This window comes from Poecilia formosa, unplaced genomic scaffold (assembly GCF_000485575.1).
Source record: "Poecilia formosa unplaced genomic scaffold, Poecilia_formosa-5.1.2 Scaffold456, whole genome shotgun sequence".
NCBI lineage: Eukaryota > Metazoa > Chordata > Actinopteri > Cyprinodontiformes > Poeciliidae > Poecilia > Poecilia formosa.
Window position 1 is genome coordinate 236,681 of NW_006800395.1, and position 15,977 is coordinate 252,657.

The following is a 15,977-nucleotide window of genomic DNA, read 5'->3' on the forward strand; positions in this document are numbered from 1 at the left end:
ACTAACTATAATTATTTTCAAGATTCAGTACATTTGATTTGTCATGTACTTAGTATCTTTTATTTGGTCAGTAGTTTAAATTTAAACAGACTTTTTTTTTACCCTGATCTGGTGTCACAGCTTGTTATGCATGTAAAATCTGGTTCTACTTCACTAATTGATTTAAGGATTACCAAAGGCCACCCAGGAATGAATTGCATGCAAGGCCATACATCTTTTTGAGTTTTAAGTCCTTTGCAACATTTTTTGTGCATCTTTTATTCAATTAATACGTTTTATATTTTACTGTCTAATCAGAATGTGGAGAAGTGCCACAAAACTGTCTCCATAAATATTTCATTGATTTCCCTCTGTGTGTTATAAAGCCTCTGTTTACATTTATTTCCATATGGTGTGTATAAAGTATCCAGAACGTGTGTGTGTTTCTTTGTGTGTGTGTGTGTGTGTGTGTGTGTAAAGCAAACCCGTCATCAGTGTGATTGCACAGCTGTAGCAGACAGACAACGAGCTCCATTCATACGAAAATCCAGGCTCCAGTTTCAAATGACCAGAAGATGGACTGTGTATGTTCAAGTTTCAGTGTGTTTGTGTGTCTGAAAGAGAAAGTAATGACGGTGGTGATAAGTGGTGAAAAAAGGATTAAAATTGTTTCAGGAAAAAAAGCAAATAGGTTAAGCAAAAGAGTGAGAAAGTTTTAAAAACTTGAGAGTGTTAAATCTCTTTTTTGTGCGATTAGTTCTGTTGATTGATTGACTTTTCACTTGTGTAGACCTTTTCTTCCTCATTTCCTCCTCCTTTTTTTTCTGGTTTCTAAGTGGAAACTCACCCACACAGGATCAGCCCTGACCTTACACTTTTGACCCAAATTACAGAGAAGTCTGTTTTTCCATCCATCTCTATGGATCATCTCTGCCTCACACACTTTTTCCTTCTCTTTGTCTTCATCCTCTGTTCTCCTTGCACAAGTTTTCAACTTAACTGTTTTAACCTGAATACGTCAATATTTTCCTTTTTTCCCCCCGACATTATCAAACTCTTTCATGTTTTTAGGGTGGGAAGCTTGTTTTAATATTGCGTTTTGGGCAATAACCTAGTGTGGCCTTTACTATAAAAGGCAGTAAATTGAGTGAAACAATTTCCCGCACCGCCACGGTTCATCACTCTAACAGACAGGCATACACAGGAAAGCATCCAAACAAACAGAGACGTGTTCACATAAACACAGTTAGACAGCAGCTGTAAACAGTTGACACTTCACCGAGACACTTGGTCTGACTCAGGACTCTGAGTGACACTGAAGCTGGATTTAAATCCACAGGAGAAAGCGATTGCCACTGCATTCTCCGTTCAGGAAACCTCGGAACCAGGGTAGTTTTTCTCAGGCCATTTTTAAACACCTACTGCATCAACCTACTACTTTGAACTTTGGGGTGGAAAGTGTGGTAATCAGTTTTGAATTAACTGAATTTTCCCAGAGTTATACTTTATGGTTTTACAGTTAGAATATCCTAGAATATTTTCACTGGGAAAGAAACAAGGCACTGCTTCCGTTGGGCGTGCAAGAGATTTTTGGGGCTTGTGACACGGGATTAATCTAATAAATATCGGTTATTGTTAAACATTTTTCAGAGCTGTGAGGGTTTAAGGTTGCAGACAGAGTGAAGACAGTTGTGACAGCTCAGAACCAAAGCTTCACAGTAGAGCAGCTGACTACCAAGGTGTTCATCAGAGAGTTGGTGCTACTGCTGGAATAAGCAGTGGCATTGCCAGGAAGTTAAAAGTAGCTGTTAAAATGAATATGAGGCTTAGCAATGGCACAAATGATAGCTTTATAGGATTCTAAACCTACAATGGACTTTTTTCCTGGACTAATTACAACAGAGGCTCCATTCTCATTTCTACTCAGTGACTAAGAATCATTGTGCCATTAATACATCCTTGATGGTTCACTAAGTTGGAAAAATACTACTGGTCAGGTTGGAATGCACAGATATAACACCAACATACATATTATTAAGTCTGTAGGAGAAACTGAACTGAACAAGGAACCTTGAACCCTTGAATTTTGCGTGAGGCGGCTCATTAAATATGTAAACATGAAACCATGCTGCTCCTGAAAGCCACCAATGTCTTTGCCAAAATTTTGTAAGTATAAACTTGTGTGTCTATTGCAAATTATTATTGCAGAATTAATGTTGAATCAATAAGAAACAACTGTTTTAGAAGGAAATCCATTTACTTTACAGTCTGTATGAAGCCAAAGTCCAGAAAAATCCACCTACCCCTGGAGGAAAATGTCACACTGGCCAGTTCATCTGCATCATCCTGATCAGTAGAGGTGGTCAAAGGGGTTCCAGGGCTATTACACTGTGCGGTGTTGTTCATCTAATGGTGGTGCACCACCAACCCAGTCAAGTGCAAACTCAAAACCCAGCTATGAACTTTATTAAAGGTTCATGGTTTGCATAAAGTTGCGGTTTAAAAGGGAAGTGAAAGATGAGCTCTAATTCCATTGCAACTAAAGATATATTGCGATAACCAAAACATGAGTTTTACACATGTGGGGAATGTGAAATGTCAAAGAGAGCATAGAGGGAGCTGTTGTTCATAAAGAAAAGAATGAATACAATAAAATAAATATTTATAAAACTTGTAAAAGTATTGCTGGGGCATTGATGAAATTATATTGCTGCAATTATTTATCAAAACAGACAGATGGGCGTACAGAAAACTAATTGATCTTTAAGGTTAATAATTTCCAGAAAAGACAAAAGGTTAGAGGGGAAAACAGACGTCCTCAATGGGACAATCCAGCTTTGAAAGAGGCGAAGGTGAGACGTCAAGTGAGGCCGTGTTGAGGTCGCAGGCTGCTTTCTTTCCTCACTGTTTCAACTAATGAGTCAGTGAAAGGTCGTAGGGTCACTGAACCCTTAAACATCCCCCAGCAGCACATCCACAGACCGATCCTCAAACCCCCCCCTTTGAGAAGATGTGATTGCTGGCATAAGTCATGGTGTCTGTCCTGTGTGTCTCTTAGGCATCTTTTAAATGCTGTCCTGTGTCTTTTTCTCCCGTCACATCAATGAACTGCAGCCATCCAGGCTGTCTCACAATGTGATGACACGGACATGCAAATAAAAACCCATCTACACACACCGAGGGTTGATATTTAAGTTGAGGATGTCAAGCATCTTCCATCTACTGAAAAGATGAAAAGGTTGAGTCAAACTTTAGACACTTATATTTGAATATCTGCTTGTTAAGACAGTCCTTTTGGATATATTTAATTTTAGTAATCTGTCTGTAGCAAGTTCAAATTAACGGGATACGATACAGAGTAGAGAACAGCTGGATTTATACAGAAATTATATTTCTGCAGTTATTTTATTTATTTATTTTTTTTGGAGGATCAGATGAAAGGGTGAATGATTAGAAATGGACACTTTCTCATTTTTTATAAGTAAACATAAAATATAAACTGTTTCATTTTTTCACTCTCCAATTGAGGTCACTTGTGGTCTTCCAGAGAAAATCCCATAAAATAGAAATTCATGGTTTTTAATCAGACAAATTAAGGGAAATCTGAAAATATGTTCATGCATCACTGTCAATCACAGGCCTGTTTATTACTGCATTTTGAACCTGGAGAGTTTGATCTCATTCCAGACTATTGTGCAAAAATACAAAAGTCTAAATCTGAAGTTAAACCAAGGTGGTTTCATTACTTCAGCCAACAAGTGCTGTGGTCTGGACACTATTAAAAAAACAACAACATCTGATTAGTTTCAAATGCAAATTTCCCAGAAACCTCAACATCTTATTCCAACTTCCATCCTTCCTCTCTTAGTGTCCATTCTTGTTGATATTGTATGTTTACTAATGACCTGCATAATTTGCTGCCAGTGCTTTGAGTGTCACTGCATCAGTGGACACTTTGTATTTCCGGCTCATTATTGCTGCTAAGGCATACAGCGCAGCGATTTTTTTTCCACAGACAAATCAAATCAGCATATGATGCTATACCCCTAGAGAAAAATGCCATTAATGATCATAATGGTTATGCTCATTATTATGTCCACATTCTCGTTATTTAAGGGCCAGCTCCCTCAGAACTCACTGCTCTTAGGTTGCACAGTTAATGTATCTTGTAGTCTCTTAGCGTACCATAAGTCATTTATGAGCTGTCCCTTGAGAACATGCTAACTGTAACGTGACTCTGAGATGGACAGATGTGCTTCGGGGTCAATGACACGCTATCCGATAGGACAAAGAAGGATCAGAAAGAGGTCAAGATGCTGAAAGCAACGTATGTGCAGGGGAATAGATGACAAAGATGACAAGAAGTGGTTTTGAAGGTATCGGGTGTTGCAAAAGATTATGGTAATGATGTTTACCATAAGTTGCCTTTCAGTTTAGTTCATTCTTGTACTTTATCAACTAAATACTTCATTTGAAAGCCTAAAGATCTGAGGTAAACTTGTCAACTTTAATTCATTTGGATTCAGATTTGGGCACGAATAGCTGTAGACACTCTTATAAAAACATTCTGCAGGCATGTGTGTGTTCAGCCAGGACACAAAGAGCGTCACAACAGTGTGCTGGAGTTTGATCTAAGAACTTGGCCGTGTTGTCACAGGCACAGAGGTTGAGGAGCTATGTGAGGAATGTGAATCAATAAGCTGAAGGACACAATGTCCAACCTTCGCCTGGTACAGCTTCCTGTAAAAACCTGAAATCTGTGGTCATGTATGTAGTTCATGATGCTTAGGAGAAGTATTATTAAACCCGATGACACAAAAAAGAAAAATCACTATTTAAGCTCCTAGCAAAATTAATTCCAGAACAATCTTTGTGTGTTTCAGTCTGACTGTGTGAACTACGTGAAGATTGTGCACCACTACAACCGAACCCACCTGTACGCCTGTGGAACCGGGGCTTTCCACCCAACCTGTGCCTTTGTGGAGGTGGGACACAGGATGGAGGTGAGGAATAAACAAAATGCGAACCAACACAAATACACTTCGTTACAGTTTGAATCCGGCACTTCACAGGTGAGCTTGCTTGCTGTAGCATAACAATCGTTTTCTTTGTGCTCTGGTTCCCTGGCAGGACCATGTGTTTAGGATCGACCCCTCTAAGGTTGAGGACGGGAAAGGGAAGAGTCCATACGATCCTCGGCATAACGCTGCAACTGTGCTAATCGGTAACTGAACCCATATGACGTTATCTCATCTGATTATTCGCTTGATTGTTTTAGTATGGGTTAGGTCTACCTCCGGTTTTCATATTTTGGGCTGTGATTGAAAAGCCTTACAAATACACTCATAAACATTGAGCTTATTCAATTTGTGTCAATTTCAGCCTCAAACTCTATTTTATTGAAATAAAATGTTTTGTGCTAGACCAACACAAAATCATGTAGACCCTATTACCTTTTAGCTTAATTCATTGCAACCTGCAGAAGCCAAACAGGTAAGTTTGGCTTCTGCCAAACTTACCTGTTTGGCAGACAGGTAAGTTTGCCAAACCACTAAGATAGATGTTATCTATCTTAGTGGTTTGATAGATAACATTAGCTAAGAAACAGCTGGACGAATACTAGGGATTATACCAGGCAGGTCAGGGAGAATATTTAAAAGTTAAAGCAAGGTTAGATTACAGACTGATATCCCAAGCTTTGTGGGTCTCACACAGCACTGTTCAGTCAGTAATCTGAACATGGAAAGACTGCCTATCACAATGTGGCTACCTAAAGCTGACGGGCCACGTGAGGAGAGCATAAATCAAGCAATCTGCTGACAGCACAGTCATTAGTTCTCCATTGCCCAAGTCTGGTCTGCATGCAAGAGCAGCACGAGGAAAACCACTGTGGAAAAAAACACTTTAAGTCCCGTTGACAGTCGTAGAGGACAAAGCAGACATGTGGTAGAAGGTGCTTTGGTCAGATGAGAGAAAATGTTTGCTTTTCAGCCTACATGAACGTATGTGAGGTGGGAGGCTAACACTGCACATCAGCCTGACAACTCCATCCTCCTTGGTTAAACAATGTGGTGTCATTATGCTGGGTGTAGGCGTTTCTTCATCATGGAAAGCTGGAAAGAGTTGATGGAAAGATGGATGGAGCCAAATACTCGTCAAGTCGGAAGAAAACCTGTTATTGTCATAATGATCAAAGTTTAGTGGGCAGGTTTATTGAGGGCTACAGTCACTCTTCTTCCACTTTGACTGAACCCTTTATTTTTTTTTAAGAAAAACATCTGGTTTCATTTTGTACAAAACAACATACTCCCTAAAGACATCATATAGTAATTGCAGCAAACGGTGGTTCTAGAAAGTGTTGACTCAGAGACAGACTGTGTCATGCTCTCCAGTTTTATTTACTTGTTTTTTTTATTGAAAACCATGTGTGTCCTACTACAAATTACTTTGTGTTGCTCTGTCACGTGTTGAAAACATGTTGAAGTTCATGGCTGCAATGTGACCAACTGTAAAAAAAAAATCATGCATGTTCTGAATCTGGCATAGACTAAGCAGTATTTGTGTTTCCCAGGTGATGAGCTTTATGCAGGTGTAGCCACAGACTTAATGGGACGAGACTTCACCATCTTCAGAAGTCTGGGCAAACGTCCCTCGATTCGCACCGAACAGCACGACTCACGTTGGCTCAATGGTGCGTGTACTTTTGTTTATCTTGTAAATAAGCATCAAGCGCCCTCATGGGACAACGTGGTGTGACGACTGAGGCTGTGTTAATTGCCTTTAATTCCGCCAACCAGAACCAAAGTTTGTCGGCTCCTTTTGGGTCCCTGAGAGTGAAAATCCAGACGACGACAAGATATTTTTCTTCTTCCGGGAGACGGCGGTTGAAGCTCAAGGTTTGGGAAAGTCCACTTACTCGCGCATTGGACAGTTATGCAGGGTGAGAGGTCACTTAATCAACATCCAACAATGTGGAAAATTGGGATTAAAAACTCTGTTTATGCAAAATCAGATTATAATTGAGTTTTGTTTTGTCAGAATGACATGGGTGGACAGAGAAGCCTGGTGAACAAATGGACAACATTCCTCAAGACCCGTCTGATCTGCTCAGTACCAGGAGCTGATGGCAGTGACACATACTTTGACGAGCTGCGTAAGTGTACAGGGCACACACTGGAGCAGAAGTACTCCAATGAAACTACAAATTTAAGGACATTTCTAGGTTTAGTATCATATAACATACAAAAAAATATGTGAAGTTCGGGTTCTCCAGGAAACTTAAATGAAATTTGTAGTCTGTTAATTTAATCATGAAGAAGGTTGACCTGGTTTCAGTGCCTCAACTTTTGTTGTAGTGATTTTCAGTCAGCGTAGGAAAAATATGAAATCTTTGGAATGATATGTATACTTCCTGTTTCCATTTCTGACAATATCTGCTGTACAATTCAGGGAAAAGATTATTTATATGGCTTCAAGAAAAGCTAAACGGGGGGGAAAAAAAGTTGGAAGATTTTCTGACCCTTTCCTCTGGATCTCTACCCAGAAACACATTCTGGTGGTGTAAACGGAGAAGATGTTAGGAAAACGTGATAAATTCACCAGGATTTAAAAGCATTTACAGCGTTTAACCTTAAGGGATCCATATTAAAGTAGAGATTAAAGTAAAACGGCAGAATTTAAAGTGCTTTACAGATTTACAGCAGGATTGATGATTCTTGTATGTCTTACAATATTTATGTCCCTCCATTTCCAATCATTGAAAGAAATCAAAACGATAACAACTGTCTGAACCAGCATCTTTACTTTTAATGTGAAGAATTATAATAAAAAAAACATTATGAATTAAGTTTTATTACATTTTAACCAAATAATATGTAATACATCAATAAATATGCTTTAAATTCATCAATTGTTATACGATAATTCTCTAAACTTCCTTCTCCAAAAGACTTTTTGTTATGTAATGTTTTTCTCAGATCTGTTGTCATGTGGTTTTTCCAGCTGCTGCAGGAGTTTTTAAGATGTGACTGATAAAGTGTCTGAAACTCTCTGCGGGCCACAATATGGCCTCCCTTTGTGCTCATCTCATGACGGAAGGAAAGGTTAACTAAGTGGAAGACTTTGTCCAAACCCTAACCCCGCCTCGGGCTGCACCTGCCATTCACATTTCTCCATGTGAACGATGAGTCTCTTATCTAGATGATGAGCTTGGGACTGCACCTGAGGCCAAAAGTAGAGAGAATCTGTGTGTGAAACTGTGTTGGTAAACTATAGGAGTTATCTGTTTAAAAAAAACATTACTTCATTAGTTTGTAAACTTTTTTTATTTCTATAAAATCGTAACATTTTAAGACTTCTTTGTTCAAGAAGCAAGACTGAGTTTCCTGACATCCGCATTAAGCTGCGGTGGATTCTGTTTCATGTCATGACCCCCACTAATCAGCGAAATGTCTCTTTAAAGTGGTTAGACATGTCCATAGGGCTTTGTTTATCTTTTCCCCAACCTTTGACCTCTGGGCTACCGCCACCTGACCCGGCTGTCTGTGTGTGTCTGTCCTCAGGGGACGTGTTCTTGCTGCAGACGAGGGACAAAAAGAACCCTCTGGTCTATACTGTCTTCTCTACTTCCAGGTCAGAGTCGAGTCACATGTGCATGTTTGTTTATGCGCAGGAGTGAGTGTGTGAGGGTGTGCATTAGGGAAAGTGAACGGCGAGGAAGCAAAGTGCATACATGTCATGCATGTGTTTGTTGTATCTAACCCTGCTCCTCTTGTTCCCCCAGCAGCAGTGTGTTTAAAGGCTCAGCTGTGTGTCTTTACTCCATGAATGACATCCGGAGGGCCTTCCTGGGGCCCTTTGCACACAAAGAAGGGCCTAACTACCAATGGGTCCCTTTCCAGGGAAAAGTGCCCTATCCCCGCCCAGGAATGGTATGTTAATAACTGACAAAACAGCAGACAGACTGTAATAACGTCCAATCGTAGCAGGTTATTAAAATAATTAAAGCCAATTTTCTTAAGAAGGTTATTCCTTAAAATTTAGCACACCTCCATCCTTATGTTGCATCTTTTTAAATTAATTTTAAATTTATGTCTTCATGTTTTTTTTTACTTTTAATCAAATCAGGGTTGACTCTGGCCAAAAAAAACAAAAAAACCATGTAATGCCAGTGACAGAAATAATGTTAATAAAACAGTTTAATGGCAGTACTTTCAGAGAACCCAGTATGGTGCTAAAAACCAGTTTTCCGTGCAAAACATTTCCACAGTTGTCCCAATCAATGAGGGTTTGACACTCCACCAACCACAGAAGCCTTCAGTCAGCAGGATTTGTTCATGCTGAACTTCATTTTATAAGGCCACAACAGCTCCAGACATACTGCATAGTTAGCAGGCAAGTTATACTTTAATAATGCAACAGAAATAATGTAAAACTGCATTTTTACTGATTTGGATTTCAGATACAGATCCCACAGGCTTGCAAGGCTTACGGTCAGGCTGGACCAAAGTGAATGAGTCAGATTTCTTCCTATAAGAAGAAATAAGCTAGCTTTAAGCTAAGATGTCTCAAGGTGCTAAAGTGCTCCTAAGTATTCAGAAAATCCAGAGCTGGAATTTTAATTAAAGAGAGAAACTGGACTCTGACCTGGAGTAAATCTCCTCCAAGTCCCTGACAGCCCTCACACCATAATGACCTCAATGCGGCCGCACAACTGGGGCTTGGTGCATTCTTAACCAGCTGAAACACTGATGAGTCAGATGTTTTATTCCACTTGTATAAAACCAAAGGCAAAAATATTTTTTTGAATGGAACGGATGAGTTCAGTCATAGCAGTTTCATTTTCATGTTTTAGCAAGTTCTGGAAACTACAAAATGTGTTTCTCCTTTCCTTCCGTTAGTGTCCCAGTAAGACATTTGGGAGTTTTGAATCCACAAAAGGTTTCCCAGATGATGTGATCCAGTTTGCCCGTCACCACCCCCTGATGTACAACCCGGTGTACCCCATGAATCGACGGCCTGTGTTTGTTAGGACCAACGTGGAGTACAGCTTCACACAGATCGCCGTGGACAGAGTCAATGCTGCTGATGGGCAGTATGATGTCATGTTCATCGGAACAGGTTCGTGAGCGGTTTCTCCTTCACTTTGCGTTTTCTCTTTAGTGAAATGAAAATGATGGGGAGATAATGAGCATGTGGCATTTCAGACAAAGGGACAGTCCTAAAGGTGATCAGTGTCCCCAAGGAGAGCTGGAACAACATGGAAGAACTTTTACTGGAAGAGCTGGAGGTCTTCAAAGTAAGAACTAAATTAACTTCAACGTGTTGTACAAGAAAGTAGAAATAAATACCACATTTTATGATTTTGCCTAACCTGTCTAATTTTTTATTAGATGAAATATCAGAAACAGTTCAGCAGCAATTTATAGGAAAACAATGCAGCCACTGTTTTTAAGTGACCAGAAAGGCACATTTCCCAACTTACTTTCAATTGTCTTCAAACAGACATTAAATATGATGAAAAACAAAGTCAAGACAATCAAAAATGCTGCTTAAAGTAAAAAAAAAAAATAACTGAAAATTTGATTTAAAATACAACAAATCAATTTATGATCTTGTTTATACAGTGTGGAGGAGGAAATCAGGAGAATGGTCATTTAAGAGATAGTAGCTTGGAGATCTAACAGACGGGCACCCTACCCAGCAATTTAAAAGAATATTCTATATTAGCAATAGTGTTGAAATAGAAAAAAAAATCATTGACAAAACAGTAACAATACTTGGATCATTCAGTTAGATATTATTCTTATCCCTTTCAACCAACAACTGTTTTCCAAGACTGCTTTACATTTACAAGCTGGGCAGTGAATGTGTAAAAATGTGAAAAAAACTTTGCTTTTAATGGTTCTAACGCTGATTGATATCTGTGCTTTAAAGTAGAGAGAAGCTTAAAGCAAAAAGTAAGAATGTTCACCTTTTTTACAGTCGTTTTATATGATAATAACATTTCTTGTTTCTACAGAGCAGTTTTTGAAATACTGCTTTCTAAAAATGTTTGTGTGTCTTTAACTGCTACAAACGAAGGGCTTATTTCTATTTTAAGGGTACTAATATTTCTTTTAATCCATTCTTTTCTTCAGGATGCCTCATCTGTTATTAACATGCAGATCTCTTCCAAACGGGTAAGTTTACTTTGACTCTCTCCTGTTCAGAAACATGCTAACAACATGACCACCCTCGAGGCCATGTGTTGAAAAAACAAACAGTAAAAGAAGGTGATTAGTGACAACACTAAATCGGAATGGTTACAGAAAGTTCACTTCAAATCACCTAAAGGCGTCATAAATTACCACAGTCGTCACGGTTACAGAGATATAAACGATTTGATTTATGACAGAGAACTCCAGCTGTTTTCTATTCTGATAAATGGACATTCTTTAGGCCTTTTTGTCAAACGTTTCCATCTCGCCCCTGCCTGTTTTCACAGCAACAGCTGTACGTCGGCTCGGACACGGGAATCGCCCAAGTCCCTCTTCACCGGTGCAGTGTTTATGGGAAGGCATGCGCCGAGTGCTGCCTGGCCCGAGATCCATACTGCGCTTGGGACGGAACGTCCTGTACTCGTTACCTACCGAATACAAAGAGGTCTGTGACAAAATGTCTACGGCATACGTACCATATGGAGAGGTAGCTGTAAAGAAATTGAAGTCTTGACAGAAAGTGGAAATGACTATAACCAGTTTTTGTTTTTATATATTCCATTTAGACGTTTCCGTCGACAGGATGTAAGGAACGGGGACCCCAACACCCTTTGCTCAGGAGGTAAATTTACAACACTCGCACTGTAAAATGCAGCCCAGTTAAATTTTATTAGTAGAAGTGTAATGATACAGTCAGCTTATGAGGATGTAGAATAATGGGTTCAAGAGGAGACCAGATATTTTTTTACAATATTTCCAGGAAAACTATTAATCGCCATTTTTTTGTTTTGTTTCCGTGAATAGAATTATGGTTTCATTAACCAGCAAAAGTATTTACAAGGCTCTGCAGAATATCTCCTTCCCCATTTAAGTCCATATATTGTGCTTTGCTTGTCTAATCCTGATGACTAAAGTGCATTAAGCTGCCTCTTTTTTCTGTTTTAGGAGTAAAGCTTTTAGAAATCTCTATTCTTTGTTTTTATAAAGAATCTTTTTCAGTCCTGAGTTGCCAAGTTCAGGTGTGATAAGTCAAGATATTTTGAATCACAGTTTATCAAATACATTACAGGGTTTATTGAAAACAAAAATAGACCTTCAATTCTGACAGGAGGCTCTGAATCACAAACCAACTTTTGCACAACTGGTAATAGTTAGTCAGTTGTGCTATTTGTGTGATTAAAGTTAATTTGTACATTTGGTCACTTTGTCACAGTTTTTTTTTCTCTGTCACACTAACAAAAATCTGCTTCATAGGTACTTTAAAATTGGTGTGAGCTTCTTCAATGCTTTAGGAAGTGAACGCTGATGGGCAATCTGGTGACCAATCTTGCACCAGTTTACGTTAAACTAGATCTGTGTTGGGTTTGGTCAGGTCAAAGTTGCGTAATTCACATTCATAGTTCATCATATAAACATTCTGAACTCAGTTTAAAGTTCCAACTTCAACCAGCTGATGCAGTTTTTTTTTATATATATATATTTTCTGAAATTACATTAAAAATAAATGTAGCTGTAGGTCACGGCTTCATTTATCAGTGCTGATGATCAGTCTTTAGTTGATGTTGTCAACACAACAGGGCAATTAAAGAACTCCTTCCTTTCTTACCCCTAAGCCTAATAGCAACTGCACAGTGTTGAGTGAAAAACACAGTAAATGTACTGATTGTTAGTATTGTAAGGTTTTTGTGCTATAAGATCTTGTTACAGCCCTGTTTGTTAATGGTAAATTTGTGTGAAAACAAAAATATGTAGAATGTAGCAGGTTTTAATTCTACATGTTCTCATGAACACTGTCTGTGCCTTTTCCTGTGTTGACATGGTGAAAGTCTTGGTATGTGACGTCTTACTGTCTTCATGGCAAAACAGCCAAAACGCTTCACCTCTGGTGACATCTGTCCTCTCAGACCACAAAGAGAGCATTCAGCCCCTCTCTGTGTTTCTACACCACAACGAAATCAGGCTAATCACTCCCGCTGAAAGAGCTCCTGGGTAATGAGATTACATCATGTGGCATTCAGGCCGAGTAAAACTGATGAAAATCAGCGCAATTGTCTCTGATGTGACTGGAGCGGCTGGTCAGTCTGTTTGGCAGGTTACACCAAATCGTTTCCACTTAAAGCCCCATGCTGCTGCTAAAGTTTTATCCTCTGTATTTATTGAATAGTTTTTCTTTTTCTTTCATTCGTTTTAGACAAGGCTTAGAAACAAAAGGTGTCATTAAGTTAGGACTTTAGAAGTCAAAACATGTGTAAATATTTGGGTCAATTCACCAAGTTCTGATAAATAATGAGAAGAAATGCTCTTGTATAGAGGAATCATACATTTTCCTGTCATGTGCAAGAACTGTCATGTCTAAATATATTTTTTAAATGCCCTTCCAAACAACATAAGCCAAGGTACTGAAAGGCAAATATTTTCTAGACTGTGTTTTTTTTTCTTTCTTTTTTAATGAAATATAGCAAGCCTATAATTATATCTTTGTCTCTTCTGCCCCCTTCAGACCACCACAAGCATCGTGTTGCAGAGAGGAAGCTGTATGGAGTTGAGGGAAGCAGCACTTTCTTGGAGTGTATCCCCAAATCCCTTCAGGCCAGAGTCACCTGGACTTATCAGAAACAACCACAGAACCCGAGAGAGGAGGTGAGAGAGTGCGAAGGTTGAGGACGAGTTGGGGATGAAGGCACATTGTAACGATGCTGTCTGAGGTCACCGTATTGTTTTGTTTTTATCAGATTATCCACTTCATTATTTTCTTCTTATTGCTCAAATTCATGACTTTTGGATGATTCATCTCCCATGACAGCTGAAAATGTAATTAGAGTAACTCTACCCATAAGGGGCCACTGACCAGATTGGGTTTCATAAGAGCATTACCTAAATTACTGATCAGAAAAACACGCTCATTTTTATTCTCTTCAGAATCTGTCAAAATATTGCTGCTAACAATGATTCACAATTTGCACTATCACACAAAGAACCAAAACTGGTGGCATGACTTACTTTAGGGATTTTATATTAGTGTTTAATTAAGACACTGTAAAAAACAAAAACAAACTTGAAATCTGTTGCTCTAAAACACTCCATCGATTCAGAATGAGTTGAACTATTTTGCAAAGAAGAATTTCACTAGATGTGCTAAGAAAGTAATTACATTTTATTTCCATAGTACCAGTTCTGTACAAATGTAATCTTAAGACACTTTACAAGTCAATAATTTCTATCCATATAGATAAATAGCAGAAGATATTGTGGCATGATCTTGGAGAGAAAGCTATTAGATAAAGAAATATTCCATAGTTAGTAGCTCTTTCATTTGCTTTACCCAGGAGTGAAATGGTTAAATACAGAAAGGGCCTCAGTTTTCTCTGTAGACAGAGGACATTTGATCATTGGCAACAAAATTTAGGTGGGTCATTCCCTCAGGGAACAAAAACACCAGGCCGCATAGAGACAGTTCAACAGACAAATTGAATCATGTTGTCCGAGCTGAACCGAATCATATCTTTGACTCTAGGTACGTCTCGATGAACGTATCCTGCAGACAGACAGGGGCCTACTGATTCGTCGGGTTCTCAAGAGAGATGTCGGTGTCTACCAATGCCACGCTATGGAGCACGGATTCACCCAGACATTGCTGGGAATCACTTTAGAAGTCGTACCATCGACGTCTTCCTCCATCTCCAATCTTCCCTCCGACTCCCCTGTTCGATTAGATCCTCGCAGCGGAGGTGCTCCCTCACTGACCAATCAAAAGCTTTGGTATCGGGACTTCATGCAGCTGGTGGACCACCCTAACCTCAGCACTGTTGACCAGATTTGTGAGCAAGTTTGGGCACGAAAGCATGCTGGTGCCGACCAGGTGTCAAAGAGTTTTGAGTCTCCGAGGAAGGAGATCGTACCTTTGGGTCCTGCTGTCCGACCGGCCAATAAGAAATGGAAGCACCTCCAGGAGATCCGAAAGGGGAGAAACCGCAGGACCCATGATGGGAAACCGAGCTCTCGGGCACCGCGCAGTGCTCGGGAGTGACGACGGCGAGAAACGGATGAAAAAGAGTGAGAGGGAGAGTGAAAGAAAGTAACTGAGAGACCAGATACTCATGGAGGTGTTCACATATACAAGTACACACATAAAGACATGCACAGACACACTCCACCTCCTGTATTGTGTTTATTTATCTATGGATACCACCACTATACGGTACACCATCCCCCTGATTCCTCATCCCTGTGACCAGCTTCCTGCATGTGCTGCCTTACTGCCCAAACTGATTCTGCACGATCCCTTTACACTTCTTCACTAGGATAGTCGCGTGTACTAGCAAATACGCGAGAGGAAATTCACCCACATGAGGAGGCAATAAACTGACACACACATCTACAGCTTATTCTACAAGCCATTTACACTACTTTAATAGTTAGTGTGTTACCTGTTACTCTCTGGACAACACACTGCTGCCACTCATGAACAATCCGAAAGGTTTTGAGAAGCACTCTTCTATGTATAACATTTCTTTAAGTGACCTAAATATGGACAGAATGGGGAAAGTGACAACTGGAACAATGATGCAAAAATATAGTCTTGAACTGAAAACGAGTAATTATGTTTAAAATGTATGTGCATGTTGCAGTGACATTTGTAAGAGCCAGAGTAATTGACAAACATCTTTCTGTGGCCCTCCTTCCATTCTTATCACCACTTGTCATTTGTACAAATTACACCCTGGAGCCATGAAGAGTTACCAGCACCCGTGGAACACATTATTATTTGTGAAAATGTTATAAATTTGTTGTGGGGTTGGA

At 39.5% G+C, this 15,977-nt stretch overlaps 1 protein-coding gene across 1 annotated transcript; it reads left to right on the top strand.

Annotated features, from left to right (window-relative positions):
- The first annotated feature begins 4,691 nt into the window (after positions 1–4,691).
- On the top strand, positions 4,692–15,977 carry LOC103155930 (semaphorin-3A-like). The gene is made up of 15 exons (XM_016663917.1): positions 4,692–4,709; positions 4,842–4,982; positions 5,110–5,203; positions 6,551–6,670; positions 6,777–6,919; positions 7,018–7,132; positions 8,541–8,610; positions 8,762–8,909; positions 9,879–10,098; positions 10,185–10,276; positions 11,118–11,159; positions 11,465–11,622; positions 11,744–11,799; positions 13,678–13,817; positions 14,692–15,977. The coding sequence occupies exons 1-15, from the start codon at positions 4,692–4,694 to the stop codon at positions 15,202–15,204; spliced, it is 2,070 nt and encodes a 689-aa protein (XP_016519403.1). The 3' UTR covers positions 15,205–15,977.

Bases quoted from the DNA above. Each gene is read 5' to 3' on its own strand.
- LOC103155930 (XM_016663917.1), top strand. The intron at 5,204-6,550 runs GTAACTGAACCC...TGTGTTTCCCAG, and splicing joins CGCTGCAACTGTGCTAATCG to GTGATGAGCTTTATGCAGGT. The intron at 10,099-10,184 runs GTTCGTGAGCGG...GTGGCATTTCAG, and splicing joins TGTCATGTTCATCGGAACAG to ACAAAGGGACAGTCCTAAAG.